This window comes from Larimichthys crocea, chromosome XVIII, assembly GCF_000972845.2.
Source record: "Larimichthys crocea isolate SSNF chromosome XVIII, L_crocea_2.0, whole genome shotgun sequence".
Taxonomy (NCBI): Eukaryota; Metazoa; Chordata; class Actinopteri; family Sciaenidae; genus Larimichthys; species Larimichthys crocea.
In genome coordinates this window covers 18,024,378-18,044,946 of record NC_040028.1, presented here as the reverse complement: position 1 = coordinate 18,044,946, position 20,569 = coordinate 18,024,378, and the positions used below count along the sequence as shown (strand labels likewise).

At 41.7% G+C, this 20,569-nt stretch overlaps 2 protein-coding genes across 8 annotated transcripts; one reads left to right on the top strand and one right to left on the bottom strand.

Moving 5' to 3' along the window:
* Positions 1-177: 177 nt before the first annotated feature.
* Positions 178-9,649, bottom strand: tfdp1a (transcription factor Dp-1, a). 4 transcript variants are annotated; one of them, XM_019255707.2, is made up of 12 exons: positions 9,503-9,649; positions 7,473-7,557; positions 7,232-7,298; positions 6,925-7,046; positions 4,975-5,096; positions 4,688-4,853; positions 4,426-4,572; positions 4,248-4,316; positions 3,926-4,077; positions 2,654-2,820; positions 896-971; positions 178-803 (listed from the first exon to the last, which is right to left on the bottom strand). In XM_019255707.2, the coding sequence occupies exons 2-12, from the start codon at positions 7,482-7,484 to the stop codon at positions 665-667; spliced, it is 1,239 nt and encodes a 412-aa protein (XP_019111252.1). In that variant the 5' UTR covers positions 7,485-7,557; positions 9,503-9,649; the 3' UTR covers positions 178-664.
* Positions 8,942-19,536, top strand: dcun1d2a (DCN1, defective in cullin neddylation 1, domain containing 2a). 4 transcript variants are annotated; one of them, XM_010747245.3, is made up of 7 exons: positions 8,942-9,157; positions 15,704-15,920; positions 16,016-16,184; positions 16,484-16,614; positions 16,709-16,791; positions 17,930-18,026; positions 18,124-19,536. In XM_010747245.3, the coding sequence occupies exons 2-7, from the start codon at positions 15,746-15,748 to the stop codon at positions 18,201-18,203; spliced, it is 735 nt and encodes a 244-aa protein (XP_010745547.1). In that variant the 5' UTR covers positions 8,942-9,157; positions 15,704-15,745; the 3' UTR covers positions 18,204-19,536. The 4 variants fall into 4 exon arrangements, with proteins under 4 accessions (XP_010745547.1, XP_019111320.1, XP_027146665.1 ...); XM_019255775.2 differs by lacking the exon at positions 8,942-9,157 and adding an exon at positions 13,505-13,633; XM_027290864.1 differs by lacking the exons at positions 8,942-9,157; positions 17,930-18,026; positions 18,124-19,536 and adding exons at positions 13,505-13,633; positions 16,952-17,040; positions 17,190-17,923.
* Positions 19,537-20,569: the final 1,033 nt, after the last annotated feature.

Sequence of the window (20,569 nt, the reverse complement as noted above, 5' to 3'; positions counted from 1 at the left end):
AAAAAAAAAAAACAAAAAAAAAAAAAAAACAAAAAAAAAAAAAAAAAAAAAAAAAAAAAGTATCAGCACATCTGATGGAGCCCCATCCTGGGATGAATCCACGGTGTTGCGCTAACACGGCATGTTAAAGCAGACACTTTGGCCATCGTGGAACACTTTGATCATAAATCATTATCATGTCTGCCATATGCAATTGAAAAATAAAAGAAATAACTATCCAAACAAGTACATTATACATTCTCCAACAGCAGTAGGTCTTACAGAGGTGTTTTTTCCTTTCTTTTTCTAGTGGGATGGCTTATTGAGAAGTGGATTTAGACATACAAAGACTTCGGTGTCAGACTACAGTTCCCTTGGACGACACCTCCCCCCAAGAGCTGTGGTGCAGGTGCACGTGATTCAGGAGCAGAAAAAAGATGGGTGCAACATACACCGCTGTTCTTTTCTTTCTTATTTTTTTTTTTTAATATTCATCTACACCCCTGAGAAAGCCAGACAGAAATACAGGCATGGAGAGAGGGGGGGGAACAGCAGGGTGGGGGGAAAGGTTGAAGAAGCACACACAAAAAAAGGCGGGGGACTAAATTCCCCCACGGTGAAGGTGTTTTTCTTTTCTTTTTTTTTGAAGGACTGTGCTTGTTGGAGTGGCGAGGGGTAGACAGATTTAGTCTTCATCATCGTTCTCGTCGTACTCGTCCTCGTCGTCGTCGTCCCCCATATAAGACACTGGAGTCTCCACGCGAGAGCCGCTGTAGTGAGAGTCATTCGAGCTGGATGCCATGGTGCCGTCAGTGCAGCCGTCACTGCGAGCAGAGGACGAGTGGATCAGTTAAAATGACGACGGAGCACGGTGACATGCTGTGACGTTTACTGAAGTACAGGTTACACCGCTCACCTTGCAGGGTAACGGGCTCCGTTGGCAGAGGACCCTCCAGTGATGTAGACGTTACTGATGGGACCCTTTGCCATCTCTACAAAAAGAAAAAAAAGAAGATAAAGCAACATTAACAAATATGATTTTGATAATGTCCTCTCATACTTACAGTGTCAACCACATCTGCCTTTCTTCACTCACCTCTGTGGGCAGTGTGAATATATAAAAAAAATAAGGAAGCTCTGACTTTCTGCAACAATTTATTTAACTTTGTGTCAACCAGTACTTTGTTTTTCTTAGTCTCTGAAATACTGAAGGGCAGACACACAAAAACAAACAATACCAGACACCACCACAACAACAACAACAACAACTACTCAGCCCACATAGCCAGTCCACAAAAGTAACTGTAGCTGTGAAACAATCGGGAAATAACTTTTTATTTTGCTGATTAACCAACTTCATTGAGGCCAGCGCTCGCTGACTCATTCACTGTCTGTCACTAGACCGATGTCCGCTCACTCTCAAAATATCGCACACAAATCAAATGAAACTTCTTTGTCCGTGAATCCACGTGGATAGTCTCAGTTTCAGAGACATTTCAGGCTGACTGCCACAGCGTGACCGTGAGTTTTTCCAAAAGTCAGATCCGGATCAACTTCTCTACCTCCACCACTGATTCATTTGAGTGACTCAAAGGAAGTAAATTCAGTGCCAGATTCTTTCTGAATGCAGCTTTAAGGACTTTCCTAGGATTTTTTGAGCACTCCCCTCCTTTTTCCACATCGCTGGTAGCAGTAGTGCATTGCCTTGTGAAGTGATTGACTAACATCTTTCAACAACTCTGAGGTTTGAGGCAGTTACACTAGCAAAGTGTCCGGCAGAGACAAATCAACAAACTAGCAGCACTTTCCTTTAAGATTGAAAAAAAGACTCATCATACTCTACAGCATGTCAACCAAAGGTCAGCACATCAAACCTCTTTAAAGCTGAAATCTTGTATGAAATTAACTTCATCTTAAACACTTTGAATGAACAGAGTAAGCCAGGAGTGAGGAGTCTTGATACTTCCAAGCATTGATAACTGTGCCTGCTGTTATGTGGACATGATAACGGCATTAGAGCAGAATCAATTTACCTTGTGACACGAATTACAGATTGTAATCCAACTATGGGCCGATCAGATACAGATATCTGACCGATATTATCTCAAACAGCTAATCTATTTGATTTTACATCGCTGTGCGCTACGTCATCACTACATCGGCAGCACACAAGGAAGAAACAGGGAGCTGACAACTTGTGTCAGAAGGTAACAAATTCTACGGCTGCTTGCAACATCTATCAAAGTCAGTGATTCAAATGGGGGCAGTAGGTCTGCAAATTATAACATAACCAACTTAAAGGATTAGTGTGGAGGATTTAGTGGCGTCTAGCAGTGTAGTTAATGCAACGCCCCCCCCCTTCCACTTCCAGTCTCTTGCTCCAAGTGCAAAGGGGAAGCTGTGGTGGCGAAAGGCTCCATCTAGAGTCGGTGTTTGGTTTGTTCAATCTGGGCTACTGTAGAAAAATGTGTGGCAACATGGTGGAAGAGGACCTGCCATGTTCTCTAAATCTGACACACTGGACCTTTAATCAAGCACCTCGAGTGGTATCAAAGCCCAGACATCAGTATCGGGGCCAAAAGAGACAAGTCAGGGTACCCTACGCTGTTTTACTGTTCATCCCTTCGCGTCTGATCTGACAGATTGTATAAACACACACACTTCTGGCACTGACCTATAACGTACGGCTCCAGAGCTTTGGGCACCAGGCTACGTGCGACCTTCAGATCCTCTGGAGAACACTTTCCCACCTCCAAGCCACAGGCCATGCCCATGCGCTTCAGCACCTCGATGTCATCGTGGATCTCAAACATGCTGTCAAAGTTGAACAAATACTCGAACCTGGAAATGATAATGAGGAAGAAGAGGAGACATAAGAGAGGGTGAATTATCAATGTTTAAACCAAACAATAAGTTTCAATGTGGAGACCATGTTTTAAAGAGCAGGATGGTACAAGATGATCATGAAACACAAGTGCCACAATATTGGTTCTTATGCATGGATGGTGACAGAGACAAATAAATGCTGGTAGAGAGTGTAGAAGTACTTTGTTTTAGATATCTGAATGGATGCGAACCGCCTTCACTTCTGACTAAACGCTGCTTGGTTCTCCAGACTTTGAGGTTTGGCCTTGGAACAAGCCATAAAATGAATCACTAGTAATTTATAAAATATGAAATTCTGGCTGATTATTGAATAATTTACTGCAGCTTATTTAAAGATTATATGGGTGGGAAATGGGGCTTCAGAGTAGTTTATTTTTATATGCTGCCATCCACATTTTCTGTAAGTTTTAAAACCACAAATTTAACTCAAAGTTCAAACTGACTTCTTTTAACCCCAAGTGCTACCAGGCTGTTTTAAAGTCATACAACTGACATAAAACCTTTGCTTTACATCTCTGTGGGTGACTGGAGCAGGACAGCACTTTAACAGTCCACTGCATGTCATGGACCGTTCATGTTTGACCTGTTGTTTTAAAGCGTAAAAAGATATTTTCATTCCATATTTCCCTTATTACATTGTGTTGGTGAGAAGCTCTCACATTCAGTGAGTGAGCTACTGAAAGGCTAAATACTCAACTGTTGAGTCATCTTCTCAAACTGTGTCTCCACGTTTGATCACACTCATCCTCACGCCGAGCCTTCGGAAGTTACGACTTAAGATTTCCAAATAACTATTAACCCACAAATGATTCACGTTCTATGGCCTAAAAAGACACTACAATGCAACCATCTCACACACAGTGTGTGTTGGGCTACTTGCCTCTTCCTTCTAACTCAGGACTTCTAGGAATAAAAGTTCTTGAATACAAACCTGGCTAGAAGGTAAACAGTCTAAATGAATCCCTCTAATGTACACACGTTAATCATTAAGTCTCCATCACTGCACTGCTTCTTCATTAAATACAAAGTGGTGAGTATGACGGCTGGCACATTCACATACTTGTCGTTTGAGATGCTGCAGTCGATGACAGTTTTCTTGCTGGTGTTGACAATAATGAAGGGAAGGTGGATGATGGAGTTTGGAGGTGGAGGTCTGTTTGCCTGCTGCTCTGTCTGTCTGTTCCGCTGAACCAGGTTCTTAAAAGCTATTTGCTGTAAGACAAAGATGAAAACTTTACAACATGCTGAGATCGAGGGTAAAGGTGGTGTTGTACTAGAAGTCCAGTGCAGCATCAAACTACAACCTCGATAACGAACAACATACGAAGTTAACGCCTCTCTGATGGAGCCAAGCTGAACACAAGCACTCGCTTCATTCCCACCTGCAGTATGAGCTCCTGAAGCTGTGACTGTTTCTGCTTAATCCTCTCTAGCCGCCTTTGTCTCTCCACCTACAGTTCAAATAAAAAGGAATTATGAGCAAGAAAAACAACCTAATTAAAATGCAATATATCTCCAACACAAGTCATTGTGAGAACGTTCTTCACTGCGTGTCTTTACCTCGAGGTTTTGGCACTCTTGCGCTGAGTTGGTGGGAAGGCCAATCCATTTGATTTCTTTCTTCTCTTTAGAGATAATGTTCATGGCCATGAGCACGTTAAGTGCGTCGTACACACGCCGCCTAATGTTCTTCTGGTCGTACACGTGCTAAAAATGGAAGAAAAAATAAATCAAATCAAGATTCAAAACCAGCAGGAGTTATTAAAAAAGTAAAATCTGACATTTCTGTGGTTTGCAAATGTTGTGCAGCTGCAGCACTGACCGAGTCATTGGGTGACATGTGGTTGTCTGAAGAGCTGAATTCTGCGACCAGTTCGTCTGCCACTTCATTGTAGGTGGTTACTCCTTTCTTCTGCACCTTCTCACACACTTTCATGGAGAAATGCCTCAAGCCTTTCCCATTCTTTTCCCCTTTCTTACCACGTTTCCTGCAGTCAGGACAGATCCCACACGTCACTCAGGTTTCACATCAATATGTCAGACTTGTTAAACTTGTCCACAGATATTCGCAATAATGTTCCAAGCTTATAAAATTTAAAGTAGGCTTACCCTGATGACCACGGAGAGGCATCAGATGGTTGACTCTGAGTGAGGAACTGCGAGCTGGGTGTGTGTGGACTGTTTACCAAAATGGTATTCGATACCGTGGGCCTCTGGGGTGTTCCAATCACCTGCAAAGACTGAAGGCTATTAAAGACGGAAGGTGCCCAGAAGAACATTGAAACAGGTTTTTCTCACTTTAGTCCCCTCAGGAACTGCATCCTATGCTGAGCTGTTTGCTAGGATGGTAGTGTGTACAGGGACCAGGTTATGGTTAGTTGGTTACTGGTTATGGTTATGTGAACATCGCTACCAAGGAGAGAGAGACGGGGAATGACATGCAGGAAAGAGCCACAGGTCGGATTCGAACTCTGGGTTTCCGCAGCGAGGACTGAGCCTTCGTACATGGGACGGCTGCTCTACCAACTGAGCTAAACGTCGACCCGACACTCACTCCACATTTGAACCTGGTGTGTGTGTGTGTGTGTGTGTGTGTGTGTCCCTCCCAAAGTCAGCTTATTGACATGAGGGGACAGGTTGTTGTCGTCCTTGACAACATTTTGTTGATACAAGGATGGGTGAGTTCACAACAACAATAATAATAATTAGAACTGCCAGAAATATTTGAAATTATTTCAATGTTTTGTTTACATGTATGATTTATTTTCAGGAATATTTATTTGCTTTGTACACCAGGTGAGAACTTATTTGTGCAGGGAGGCATTTACCTGCAGGAATTTACCTCCAAAAAATAAGTTTTATGCTCCGTTTAAGTTTGTTTTTTTAAAGACTTTATTTTGTTTAAGAACATGCATTTCCTGTCGTTTGTGTGCCGCCAACGATGTATGTTTATTTAAGTTTGTTTGGTCATGTTAATTAGTCTCTGAAGTGTCTGTTAAATGAATAAATACGACTTGTTTGTTTTGTATAGTGTCCTGTAACAGTTTGACGGTGGACTGATGACAGTGAAGTGCAATTAAAAGAGGAATAAATCCATCTGTACATGAAGAACTAGTTTATTTCCTGGAGGCAGCGATAATGAGAAGACGTTGACTGCATGCAATTAACCTCAATAGAAGTAATTTGATTTGTGACTCAACAAATCTCTTTAATTTACATGATTTAGTTTCAAATGCAACATAAAATCTCAACATGTTTGGACTGTGCTGCAAAAATATCCACTCAGGATTGTTTAAATTAAGCTGTATTTATTTATTTATTTTTTCTGCCAGATGAAGACTTTGATCTAAAAGTGAGAAGCTTTAGGAATGGTAGTTGCAGATCGAGTAAAAGGTAAATCCATTTCAAAAAGATCATAGTCAGAAAGAAAAAATGTTATAACCAGACATGTGACTCAAGCATTAGGCCCAAGTCTCTAGCAAGTGGCAAGTAATTTCTTGGGCATGAAAAGTCAATTCCCCAACTACGTAGTCCTGGGCTATATAGTCCCTAAAACAGGTTCTGCAGAGATCCACAGTCTCAGTTTAAATGAAGTTTGAATGGAGGACGAACACATTTTGTATTTCAGACATCTTAATTGACTAATCAATTATTGGTCATGAGCATGGCAGACGATCAATAAGATACATTTGTTTAAATTTACACACCTCGTAATATTATGAGGTAATGTGTGCAGACAGGTGATCTATTCCTTCACTGGGGTGATGTAAGCTGATTTCCGTTATGTATATATTCCATGTATATAATGGGATGATGGGTGTAATCCTGCTGACTGTAGAGTTGATAGGCTTAGGATCAACTGCCTCCACCTACTCCTCCGCCCTGTCACCTCACAATGATAAAGGAGGGGCTTACACAACAGTAAGACGTGGCGGAGAAACCCAGCGAGCGATCTGCGGATCACTGATAATTCAGAAAGCTCAACTTTTTATATCAGAAATGTGGAACAACATCCTGAGATGATGAAGACGATATGATGTGAAGGTTGTCGTCACTCACCATGTGTGGCACATGTTGCATGTGTGCAGCAATGTTCACATTGGATGGCCCAAGAGTTTTGGGTAGTAGCTGTTTGGCTACGGGGGCAGCTGTAGGCTGGACAGTAACCAAAGATAGGACACCTAATAGAAGACATGAGAAGCGCAGTAATGAGCAGAGCTTTTGTTTGATCCTCCATTGCCCCCTATCGTCCAACTACAAACACATAGGCCGACAGCAGAGGAAGAACAGTGTTGCCTTTGTTGGACAATCGATTAGAAATTAGACTGTATGTAATGTAAAGAAGGAGATTACTCAGAAATTATACCTTTGCTTGGGCTTAGATTCTGATCGATGAAAACCTTCAGCTCTCCATTTGTTTCAATCAGACCAGCCTGCGATGGACAAGAAGTTAATACACTCCAAAAAACACAACATTAAATGAACAAAAAGAGGTTACGGGACATGTTTTGATTAAGTTACAGCAGCTTAACACATTCATGTCGCGTCCGCTACAACCAAACAACTGTTTTCCAAATCAAAAACAAAACACATGCATGGTTACTTACATCTTTAGCCATGATCCAAAAGGACCGGAGGAGTCAGCTTCAGGTTAAAAAGAAAATGTTCTTCTATTTGTCACTATTTAGACCCCTGGAGACAGAAACACATCAAACTTATTAAAGTGATTAAAGTGTAAAAAGTTCCTTTATTTTAAATGCAAACAAACGTCACATTTCGTCCAGCTTAAATCTATTTTTTAAACATGTTTGGTGTTTTAAATTAAACTGCACTTATTTCTGAGGCCCATCTGAACTGCTTGCTGCCAAAGCACACTGTCACAAAGCTACATCACTCACGTTAGCTCGAGTTAAACCGGGTTATTCTTCTCACAGGATAACAAAACGAGGCTAAAATTTGGAGATTTTCGACCGGGTTTCGGATTAAATGAAAGCTTGCTGGGTGTTTCTGAACGCGGTGCGTGTGCAGAAAAACATATTAAACCATCCCTGGATGCTCACAACTTTCTTTTTTTTTGGACTACGCTAAGTGTGCACAAGGCCTACTTCAGGTACCGAGCACGTCCGGAGGAGGAGAGGCATCGTCGAACTTCTGCTACAGGTCACGCAAACATAGCTCAACTTCACCACCCGGGCTCCAAACTATAAATGTAACTAAACTTACACCAACACACGGTTACAGATGTTACTTTTGCACGCGGCGGGAACAACACTTGATAACGACAGACGAGGAGGCGAGGAGTCTTTTGTTGGATGCAGCTAGCAGCTGCTAACAGTTAGCGTTGGATTCAACTTAGCTTCGCTAGTTAGCTTGTGCACGTTTTTTTTTTTTTTTTTTTGTGAAAAGGATTCACGGTTACAAATTTAGCGGTTGTTTTGCTTCGTGCTGCAGGTTTTAAACAAACCTGAGCATGGGCTAGATATTAAAGAAAAGGTGCGAGCATCTCGCACGGTTAATAACAGATCATATTAGTGGGTTTGTGTTGCACTTACGAGTGCACACTGTCCTGTTTCTTCGACGGCTGTTGTTGTTGGCATTTGAGAATGGAGGAAGAGGAGGTCTAAATCCCTACCAAACAGGAAACAAACTAAGCGATGCTCAAGTACTTTTTTAATAATTTCACAGCTAAATCCAAGGATTTAATATTAACATACAGTCACGTATTTATCCGGTGTTTATTTTAAGTCAAGTTCCCGTTTTTTGAACAGGAAACATTGCTGCTGTAAGCTGCTATAAAGTGAGAGGAGACCGCTTTTTTTTTTTAACAAAATAAAGTTCACAATAAACTATAAAACAAGATGTTTTAATCAGATTTAATATGATGCAACGTTTAAAAAGTCACATCCGAAATATTCAGCCACTTATTTTGAAGACACGGGAGATAACCGGTGATTAGATTATTGATCTTTAATAACTGTCATGTCAATTAAAGTCAACGTTAGATCGATTAACAGACATAAAAACAGTGAGCTGGTGTCAAAAAAATTCACAAACACTTTATTTTTACTACAATATATTCAACTAATTTACCCTACATACTCAAATACTTTAATTTTTTTGAATAAATTCGTTTAAATTGTCGCGATTTCGACCGTTGGACGTCTGTTATTGTTTCGTTTTCATCGAACGTTCGCAGAACATCTGACAAACGTTACCAACCGCCACAGGCACGAGCTAACGTGTGACCGTGAAACCGTTGAGTTAACGACTCGCTGCCGGTTTGCCGCACACGGTAAGTTTGTAGTTAAGTAAGTTAAACAAAAAGGAGGTGAGTTAGTTAGTTAGTAATGTCTCTTTGGGTGCGTTAGCGGCGAGCTAACTCGGAGGGAGGAGGGGGGTACGGTGGAAAAGCCCGGCGGGCTGTCGACGCTTTGTTAGCCGGCTTGGCTAAAGCTAAGCTACGGTACGTGCTAATCCACAGCTGTCACCCCAACAACACTCAGCCCGCTTTGTATTCACAACTTCCGAAACGCTTTTAAAAATACATGAAGTTGTAAAAAAACAAGACATATAACGCCAAGAAGTTTATTCTGCGGCGGCTGCGTTAGCGAGCCACAGGTTAATAAACGCGGCTTACCGGTGCACTTCACAAGTCAGCAGCTCGCCCGTTAGCCCTTTTATATGAGCTCGGTGCTAGCGCGAGCAGGCTACACTCACAATCTGATCTTGGCGGTGTCTCGCTCGCGCCGCCTCTGATTGGACAGCGTCGGTGAGACGAAAGGCAGCGTAGTTACGTTGCCCACAGCGAGCGTCTCACGGGATTGGTGGATGCCAACCAGCCTCACAGATATAAATACCTACGTCTACTGGTCAGGAGGAGTGTGAGGGCACGGTGTACTCCTGCGCGTCATGAGAGCTCTGCTGTACAGGTTTGTTTGCAACCAAAAATAAAAAATAAAGGGTTTGTTTGCAACTAAAAATAAAAAAGAGGTTTGTTTGCAACCAAAAATAAAGGTTTGTTTGCAACCAAAAATAAAAAAATAAAGGTTTGTTTGCAACCAAAAATAAAAAATAAAGGTTTGTTTGCAACCAAAAATAAAAAATAAAGGTTTGTTTGCTACCAAAATACACTTCAGTGGGTTAAACACAAATGAACTGAATGCACTTGTCAAACACCACCTTGTAGTATGTGTGTAGCATGGCAAAAAAACAACAACAACACACATATCATTTTTTTTTTTAATAGATTTTTTACTTTATTTTATCCATTTACATTAAAAAAAATAAACAAAATGCAATAATTAATAAATAAATGAACAACATTGGACAAATAATAACCACTTGGGATTAAATTCACCTAACACACTGGACTTCACTTGGATTAACTAAACTTAAATCAATCATATATAAAGTTTTAGAGTTTCAGAGTGCAATACCACAGCTATACATGTGTATTTATATAATTATGATTATATTACTTGTGATTAAAAAAAAAAACAACAGCCAAACATCAAGTGAATGCAACAAATAGTCCAAAAGCAGGAAGCCCAGCTCGCCGTCTGTCTTTTAACTTTTGTCAACAACTAAAAGTCAGTCCCAGATTTACTCTTGTCCGGCAGCTTCTTGCTCGCTCACTCTGTCCTTTTCTCCTTTTAGTTTCCTCTGTAAACGTCACCTTTGGTCTTTTTGCCTCAGTCCATAGAGGCTGCTGAGCCCGGTTACGTTGCCTGCTTGCCCAGCTCCAGTTCTGGCACGACACCAGCTCTGCTCCCTGTCAGGATTAGCCCCCGCCCTGGGCTTGGGTTTACATGTATTTATTTATTTATTAGTTAGTTAGTTAGTTAGTTAGTTAGTTAGTTAGTTAGTTAGTTAGTTAGTTAGTTAGTTAGATAGATAGATAGATAGATAGATAGATAGATAGATAGATAGATAGATAGATAGATAGATAGATAGATAGATAGATAGATAGCATAAGACACAGTAAACATACATTAAAATTGACCTCTAAGATAAATCTTAATAAGAAATAGAACTACAAATAGAGATTTATAAAAGACTATATACAATTTAATCAGGCTGTAGACAATGAGTCAGGGTCACATCACTGAACAAAGGTAGTGTTAATGGATGAATGAGATTGTCCATTTGTCTGTTGTTCTTTTGTGTGACACAAAATTGTGACACATAGCAGTGTCATAACCATGAAATATAATAATATACTTACTAAGATCTGACTGAGACTGTCGGCTTTGTTCCCCTTACTTAAATTGTGCAGGCTGGGAGGCCGTCAGGAGGGTTTGACCGATCTGATCGTCTGATAGCGTGATGTCGGGCTGTGTTTTTCCTCACCTAAAATCTCTGTGAAGTGAACTCTCTGTTCCAGGAGGCACACAGGTGATACAATCAACAACCTTCAATTGCAGTTGGGAATACAGAACTGACTGAGACACACATAGAGAGATGCTAATTTTTCATTATTACGATATTTATTTACTTTATTTATTGACTTTTCAGTCCCGTACATATTAATTAAACTCTTTCCCATGTTTCCATGCAGCCTTTTCATTCTCCTTCTGCTGCTTCTTCATACAAATTAAAGCCACAATCCAGTTTAGTGTGAGCTTTTTAACAAATATTCCACATTTTTACATGAATTTTTGGTATTAAGTCTAGTGTCTTTCAAAATCATTATTCACATCCGCAATTCCTCAGAAACTGTCTCGTCTAGTTGTAAACGTACATGCTGCGTCCTGTGAGTCATGTAGTCTGAAGTTAGTGTACTCAAATCACTCTGCTAACTGGAAAGGCCTTCTTCTTTTTTTTTCTCACTGTAAAACAAAAAAAGGAAGGCTGACACACACAGATACTCTATCAGCAGCAGAGTTGTGTGTGTTCTTCGCACTTGTTGAAGGGTGTATTCATTTTCACATGAGATAAAACTTAGTGGAGGCTGAGTCAGCCCAAAAGACAGCAATGTTTTATTTTTATTTTTTGACATGTTATATGATGACTCAAATTACACAAATATCACACAACAGCAAAAACAAATGAGGTGAAAGACACAATGAAAGTACAGCAGTCTGTACTAGTCACATCTCTTTCTCAGGTTTAAATTTGTCTCGTTGACCTGGAACTTACACTACAAGGTTTACAGTGTATAATTTGCACCTTACTACTCTATGTTTGTACTTTACAAGGCGTTACTCTTTTGACAAACTTAAACTCTAAGTGCTTGTACTGTAGCACAGCAGGACACACTTGAACAATCTGGTCGGATCGAGCTGCCAGGTGTCAAAAATAAGCTGCTGGGACACCCCGTTAACCCTGTGACCTTTATACTCTGAGTAAAGCGAACACTTGTTCTTGCCTGGACACTACCTGTCCCCCAGATTTGCTTTGGGCAATTTGATTCAGCTATTGGCAGTAAACACAATGGACAGTGTATGTGTTACACCTCCCCGGCACGGGGCAGTGTAAACAGTGAAAGAATAAAAACGAGTGGCCGTTTATTTCACCTTCATTTTAAAGTCTGAACATACAGACTGTATATATTTTTCAAAACCCATCATGTATGACATTCATCTCATCATGTACTTATCACCAGTATTTGTTAACCTGTTTTACTCACATACTGTAAATGTAGTGGCTATCATCACTTTATTTCATAGTGTACATACACCAGTGTATTTTATATTTTTTATATCATTCTGGAGGCTAAACTGTTGCTTTAGTAGAGATTTACCGTTAACTCATAAACAGATACTTTGATGTTAGTTAGTGATGGCGACTACAAGTCCCACCTGCTGTCGTATATATTCTTACAGAAAATAAAAAGGTGTTTCTCAATCTGTCTGCCTTGTTTTTGTCTTATTAAGCCTGTTTAGATTTTTTAAAAGTTTTAAAAGTAAAGAAAACAACAACAAAAAAGGAGGCGCAAAATTCTTTGCAAAAAATGAGAAAATGCTTCCGCAAAATCATTTTGATCGCAAAAATCACAACAAAAAAAATCATGAAATCCTGGTGGGACTGACTAGTACTGAATTATAAGACGCAAAACAGTTGCAAGCCTTTGATTAGAGTTCTGTATCAAAAAATCTGAATCAGAAATACTTTATTAATTAAAATAAATTGTTTTTGTTACCGCAGCTCCTAAACGGTAAGTGAGATAGTGAGTGATGGCATGAAAACAATAGCAAGAAACAAAACTTTATATCCTGTTTTAACACTATATACACACTAAATACACATAAATAACAGTTAAATTAAACCAGTAAGAGAAAATAAAAAAACAAGTAACAGTGAACTATGTACGGAAGCCCTAAAGGGTCATACATACATACATACATTTTATTCCACCCGTTTTCCCGTGATAACGAGATAATTAATTTGAGATCTGATAGTGTAGTGTATTAAATCATTGCAGGAAACATCATTTAGTGTAGCAGTGTCAGAGGAGCAGGAGACACCTTTAGTGTGTTTTGTATTTGTTCTTGTTTTGTCTCTGATGTGCAGAGGGGACCCAATCTGATTTTTTTGTCATGGGGCCCAAAATTCCTGGCGGCGCCCCTGCACACACACGCACGCACACACACAGACACACACACACACACACACACACACACGCACACACACACACACACACACACACACCTCTGCATCCTCACCTTTCCTGCTGAAACCTACAATAGCTCGAATGACTACTTCCGCGCAGGCGCACAATGAGCGACAGTCGGGTTACCAAACTGGTCAAACAGCGGGTGTGAAAATGGTAGGTAACCAAAATAAACACGAACCCACAACATTCGGGCTTTTTTTTTTTTTTTTTTTTTCGGTTTGCACTTCCAGGCTTCTAGCTGCAGCTCTGTGTTCGCGGTGTTTGAAGTTTGTGTCCGTGTCTCGGCCTGCAGAGTCTGAACAGGGAAGGTCAGCTAGCTGCGAGCTACACGAGCCCCTTTTTAGGCAGTGTCGGTTAGAGACACACACACACACACACACACACACACACACCTGTCAGTCTCCATGATCACACTGTCAGGCTCCTCGGTAATGTCAGGGGGGGCTAACCGAGCTAACGTTAGCCGGTGTAACTCACTAGCTGCTGCCCGTGTTGTTGTCGGTGATGCTAACCTGATGGTACCGCGCGGTGCTCGGTGTTCACAGCTGATCCGGTGTGAACAGTCCCGGTGTGAACAGTCCCGGTGCTCCGGTTTCAGGAAATGAAGAGCTCGGACTGAGCGCAGCCTCCAGGTGAAGGAGCATGCTGCTGATCACAGGCTGATTATGGATTATTGTCTCATCGATAGATGATCTGTGCTCAGCACAGCTTCATCAGTTCAAGACCCCCAAACTATTCATCTTACTGTCATACAAGCTGAATAAAATGTTCTTAACCCGAGAACACTAAATGAGTAACACCATCACTAACGTCGATATATCCTGGATAAAATACAGTTTATGTAAAAGTACAACACTGTAGTACTCTTCTTTAATTAATACAATATCACATAAAATAAAAAGGTACCATGTGGGACCCTTTAGCAAAACTATTGAAAAATCAGGTGATCCTTAACGAGAAACTTCCAAACAAACAAAACAAATAATGGAGCTGTGAACTTGTTCTTGTGTCCACTCATTCCTGGGACATGTGAGACTTTCTGCATCACTGACAGCTGTGAGAGAGATGGCACTCTCTATCACTGACACATGCCTCTGGAAAAACCATAGATGGGAGGAGGGAAACAAACATACCATTAATGACATGAGTGAGCAGCCTGAAGCTACCCAAGGACCCATGAAACTCAGACAGCAGCAACACAATGAAAAAATCACATGACGTTAGTGTTCTAGGGTTAAAAGGCATTTTTTCACAGCATAGATTCTTTATTGATCATCATCAAGGGAAGTTCAAGCATCCAGGAGCAGCATGAGAGTAAACAAACAAAAAATACAAATAGAAAACTGTGTAAAAAGTAAAAAAAATTAAGTTAGACTGTAGGAAATGAGTGAAAGTGTTTGTCTGTACGGAAGGTGTTGTGCCGTCACACAGGTGTTACGGATGAGACTGATTGAAGGCTCGGTTCCATTCAGGTCAAACAGAGTCGGGGTTGCTGCCGCGGTGCACGTCGGCTCACTGGAAACTGGTGTGCCACACTAAATGGAACTGAGCCTTAATTAGTATCGTTGGAAACACCTGCGATGACCCGACTGCTTCACGTCAACACGCCTGACAAACACAGACTGGAAGTATGACAGTCACTTTAAAGCTAACTGTTGTTTGTTGCTGTTTTTAAGGCCGCGTTATAACTTGTCATGCGCCTTGTTTTGCAGATTTCCATTACGCAAACACATATATAAAATATTCTGCCTGTTTTTTGTTTTTTTTTAAATGTTGCCATGTATATCTGGCAGCAGGGTGCTTGTGTTACACTCCAGACTTGTTGCGCCTCTAGGTCCCAGTGATGGCATCCCATTTCCCTCCTCATGTTACATCTATGACTGTAGTTATCTGAGGGGCCCTCCTGGGTACAGCATGTGCTCTGAGAATCCGCGACCCCACTTCAGAGAAGCCCGTGTTGCTCTTGGACGGGACATAATCACCACCACAGCGTCTCGACTCGCCACCTGTAACTCGCGTTTTGTCGGCGTGACAGACTAACCTTTTCAGATTCGTGTGTTTCCGAGTGTCTCCCAGTCCTTTCCGTCTGAACGCCTGTAGATGTGTGTGTGTGTCTCGCTGTGTGTTTTTGTGTGCGTGTCGCTCTGTGTTTGCGTGTTGCTGTCCGTCCTGCCCGGTCTGATCACACCCGAGTCTGACGGCCCCTGTCCTGTACTCACGCAGCATAAGCTGAAGTCTTCGCAGAGGGACAAGGTACGGCAGTTCATGTCCTTCACACAGGCTGGGGAGAAGACAGCCGTGTACTGCCTCACGCAGAATGACTGGAAACTAGAAGTCGCCACCGACAACTACTTTCAGAATCCAGACCTGTACTGTAAGGAATCGATGAAAACGTCGGTAGATCGGAAAAAGCTGGAGCAACTCTACAACCGCTACAAAGGTAAGAGTCTGTGATTTACCGTAAAATTCACGGGGATAGTGTTTTATTGTTTAAAAGTTACACACACTACTTGTTGTCTTTTTTCTCCTCGACAGATCCTCAGGATGAGAATAAGATCGGTATCGACGGGATCCAGCAGTTCTGTGACGACCTCTCGCTGGATCCGGCCAGCATCACCGTGCTGGTCGTCGCGTGGAAGTTTCGCGCCGCCACACAGTGCGAGTTCACCAAGAAGGAGTTTCTGGATGGCATGACAGAGCTCGGGTGAGTGTTTACGACAACAACAGCATGTGACGCGGCGGGACATAAACACTGTTCGCATGGTGATTCTCTCAGTGTGGCTCCAGGGAGGGAAGGCAGTCTATATATAGACGACCACAGCTCAAGTATTCTGTGTCTTCGTGGAACGACTCAATGAGAGAGCTGTGACGTTTTGACTTTTGAGGTTCATGTGTCAAAGTTAACTTCAGCCCATTCGTCACCAGCATCTTGACTGTTGCATTAAAACTTGGTCAGGATGTCTGCGTGTGTTTATTTAGAGTTTATTTGTCTTTTCTTTCTAGGTGTGACAGCCCAGAGAAGCTGAAGGCCCTTTTGCCAAGATTAGAGCAGGAGCTCAAAGATAGTGGGAAGTTTAAGGACTTCTACCAGTTCACCTTTAACTTTGCCAAAAACCCTGGACAGAAGGGTCTAGGTAAGAAGAGCGACGATAACAACAACAGGTTGCTGAACGGTGTCACTGAATTTACACACTGAATGAAGTGTTCTGCTTTTCCCCCTGTGTGCAGACTTGGAGATGGCCGTAGCCTACTGGAACCTGGTTCTGTCAGGACGATTTAAGTTCCTCGATCTTTGGAATAGATTCCTTTTGGTGAGTCAGAGAAGTAAAATTTGGGATGCACCAATCAAATATGTGTGTTTGGTATCAGAGTCGATATTGACCTTTTGTAAAGCAGATCAGATATCGACGATACCACGAGATACAGTAGTTTCTATAAACCGATATCTGCGTATGAATGCTACATTTTTAGGCAAGGGACCAGGATTTTGGCGCCGGAAGCGATCTGGTTTCCGTTTGTAGCCGAGCAGCCACCTTCGAGCTGGCTTTGGTTGCATGCAGGTAAACATTGCGGAGTGGAAAAGAGGCCAGCATCACTGGCTGAAATACAATCTGGGATTAGAGACGGCAGATATCTGTTTATAGAGATTAGCACAAATGGGTCTTCTTCTTTTTTTTTCTTCCTTTTTTTTTCATTCTCTCATATCAAGTTGCTAATCGGACAGCAGAGGAAGTCGTGGCCCAGATAACCGTTTTTGGAAGCTGAGAGAGGCTAAATCGCCGTCAGGCCAGAGCTTTAAAATTTGGGGAGACTGTACTTGGTATCACCAGATACTGTGAGTTGAGGTATCGGAATTAAATTAAATGAGGAAAAAGTTGTATTGTTGCATTCCTCGTTAAAGCAATTTGGCTCAGTGATGGGGAACTTAGATGAACTAGCTTTGGGCAGCAAATCGTGGATACAAGCGGCCGAACTGAGCTTCTTCTGATGGTTGGCTGGACTCAGCCTTAGAGATGGAGTGAGGAGCTCGGACATCCGGAGGGAGCTCTGAGGATTCAGGCATCTAATTAGGATGCCCCCTGGGTGCCTCCCTTTTGGGGGTGGCACATCCAACAGGGAGGAGACCCAGAACCCGCTCGAGGGACTGCATAGCTCATCTAGCCTGGGAACGCCTCAGGATCCCCCAGGAGAAGTACGTCTGGAGTGCTGCTCTACACCTGCTGCTACTGCATCTTGACCCTGGATCAGAGGAAGAAAATGGATGAATGATGGAGAAATTTCATTGCACCTCGCTCATTAGCTCAAACTCAGTCAAAAGGGGTGGATCAGGGACCCCATTGGTCCATGAGTAATTTACATTACAAACTTTTTGGTTGTAGAGAGAGAGAAAACTGTGTGAAACCGTGTACAGTACATACCAAAATGTTCACCACGACTTGTTTATTACAGGAACACCATAAACGATCCATCCCAAAGGACACGTGGAACCTATTGTTGGACTTTGGTAACATGATTGCAGATGACATGTCAAACTATGACGAGGAAGGTGAGTTCAGAATGGCAGAATCCTTCAGGTTTAGCAGTAAAGCTGTGAATGTGGACTCGCTGTGACACTAATGGTACCGTGGTTGTGTCTTCCTCAGGTGCATGGCCGGTCCTTATAGATGATTTTGTGGAATTTGCTCGACCGATTGTAACAGGATCAAAACGTAAAACTCTCTAAGTCCAATCCCAGCTCTGGAAATCCAGAACGTTGTTTCTTTTACAGTGACTTCATAGTTTTTTTAAGACTTGTACAAACAAAAACAAAAAAAGTGAAAATTGTAGACTTCAGAGAGAAGACAGAAGCACTTGAAACTGTCAGGAAACCACCTTTCAGGGAGCTGAGTGAAAAATTACGAGAACAGCTGGCCGCATTTTTTTTTTTTTTTTTAAATCCTCGTGAGACCGAGGCGCCGCGCGGACTTCGCCAGATTCACCTCCGTCGTCTCTTCTGCTGGACTCTCGGTATCCTGGACGTCCCTCTGCTCTGCTCCGGGAGGAGCACCGCCTGTCAGGCCACAGCCCTGTAACGGAGGGCGGGGATGGACGCAGCGCTGGGAGGAGGTTCACCTGCTGCGTGTACTCGAAAAAAAAGGGACTGGAGAGGAGAAAACTGTGTGTTTTAAAAATACTTCCTAGTCAGCTTTGTTTTGTTATATGAAGCTCTGAGTGACTGTGCAAAGCTCCCATGTCTTACTCTAACTTATGGGACGGAGTGCTCACTACACCAGCACCAACAGAACTGTTGCAGTTTTTACTGTACATACTGTATCTATTGGGACAGTTTACAAAGAGAGCTATATGAAGAATAATATAAATATGTTCAATTTATAAATGCAAAAGATGATTCTTTTATGTACAGTAAATGCTAAGATCTCTAACGGGATGCCTCAATATCGTGGATGATGATGATGATACGCTGTTGGTTTAATTATTTAGGTGGATTTGTCATGTCATGGAGTCGTGAGCTTCTCATCGAAAGCATGTTAAACACGTTGTACGTCACCTCGGGCTGGTTTCACAAACACATTTTCTCTAAAGTAAAAGGCAGTGCTTTAATTTAGATAACCGATAATTGGTTTGTGGTATTCATTCATCGGGAGCGGGGTCTTGAATCCTCGATGTAACGTAGTCGGTCCTCTCCACAAAGATACTTTCTCTCCAAACTGTCGAGGAAAGAGTTTTATCAGTCGAGCCCTCAGAGACGTCAAAGATGCTAAAGTGACTATCAAGCAGCATTTCAATGAAAAGTTACAGATCCTCAGCATTGCATGGCACATATCCGTATGTTAGATCAGACGCCGGGACACTAAAGAGGGCGACGGCAGGACAACAAAGTAAGCCTTAAGAATAAAATATCTCTGTTCAATATTTATGTTTCTGTTCAAGCCCATCTGTCCAGTGTTACTGAAGGTAGTGAAAATTAGAATATATTGTTGATACATCCTGTAAGTAGCCTAAGTATATTGTTCATTTAAGAAAGATGAATAAAGCATGAGTTTTTCCATAAAGAATTATGAGTGTGACAAAGATTTCTAACCATCCTGATGTGAAAGTGACAAAAAATTCAATGATACATTTTCCAGAATATTCCTCCATGTTGTCGATTTCCTTAGCGATGGTAATTTTGATGTTTTTGTAAAAGAAACCAGTCATGAGTTAGTTACACAGCGTTCATTATGTTTTTATTATTTCCCTACAGTATAACACACCAGTGATGCAGCGTTACATGATGATGATCAGGATGTTCATAAAGTTAAAACTGCTGTTTGTTTGTTCCACATTTTTACTCTGCAACACAAGGCGTGTCACGTGACTTTGAAATCCTATAGATGCTGATAACTGCATGTGACACATTTGAAGCCAAAAGTTTATTTCAGCGAGCCTCCATGTGACCTAGGTTTATGTCTCACTCCCATAGCCGTCATTCATCTCTCCACTCACTATCAAATAATAAAAGATTAAAAGTGATTTCATAACATTTCATTTTACATCACTAGTGTAACATTAAGAGGGGAGAACAGTGGCTGAAGTGTTTGTCACTATCAGTAAAGGATGAATTGATTTTAAGTCTTACAGGAAAATGGTCTTGTGTCCAAAGTCTGTGGATTTTGTGGACGATCCTTTTAGCTCCAGTTTGGTCACCAACTCTAAAGGTAATTATCTGTTTAGCTATCCTGCGGTTTGGTGCAGAGCGGGTAGCATACAGTCCATTTGCTTGTTTGCTGCAGGAAAAGGAGGCCGATGAAGGCAGCAAGGGACCAACTAAACCGAAACCATGTCAAGACCAGAGCGTATACAGACCGAGACAAGACCAAGACCAGACAGTGTAAAGCATAATATTCATGAAAACTCTTTGGGTGACGGTTGCTACATTAAGTCGCCTCATTAAACATCAGATATCAGATATCATTCCAGAAGAATTGGCTGATGTCTCCTCACAGACAGTTAACAGATAAATCAGACAATTGAGAGAAATCCCCAGACAGTCTTGACCGGTCTTGAACTAAAATCCAGAGTCCTCTTTGTCTGAGAACGAGACAAGGC

What these genes read in the sequence shown, in the direction of transcription:
- tfdp1a (XM_019255707.2), bottom strand. An exon ending in TGCAACATGTGCCACACATG is followed by an intron (nt 5,097 to 6,924) that starts GTGAGTGACGAC and finishes CAGTCTTTGCAG; the next exon opens with GTGATTGGAACACCCCAGAG. An exon ending in GCCTCTCCGTGGTCATCAGG is followed by an intron (nt 4,854 to 4,974) that starts GTAAGCCTACTT and finishes TCCTGACTGCAG; the next exon opens with GAAACGTGGTAAGAAAGGGG.
- dcun1d2a (XM_019255775.2), top strand. Translation starts at nt 13,559, where the DNA reads ATGACTACTTCCGCGCAGGCGCACAATGAGCGACAGTCGGGTTACCAA. An exon ending in ACTCTACAACCGCTACAAAG is followed by an intron (nt 15,921 to 16,015) that starts GTAAGAGTCTGT and finishes TCTCCTCGACAG; the next exon opens with ATCCTCAGGATGAGAATAAG. An exon ending in GATGGCATGACAGAGCTCGG is followed by an intron (nt 16,185 to 16,483) that starts GTGAGTGTTTAC and finishes TTTTCTTTCTAG; the next exon opens with GTGTGACAGCCCAGAGAAGC.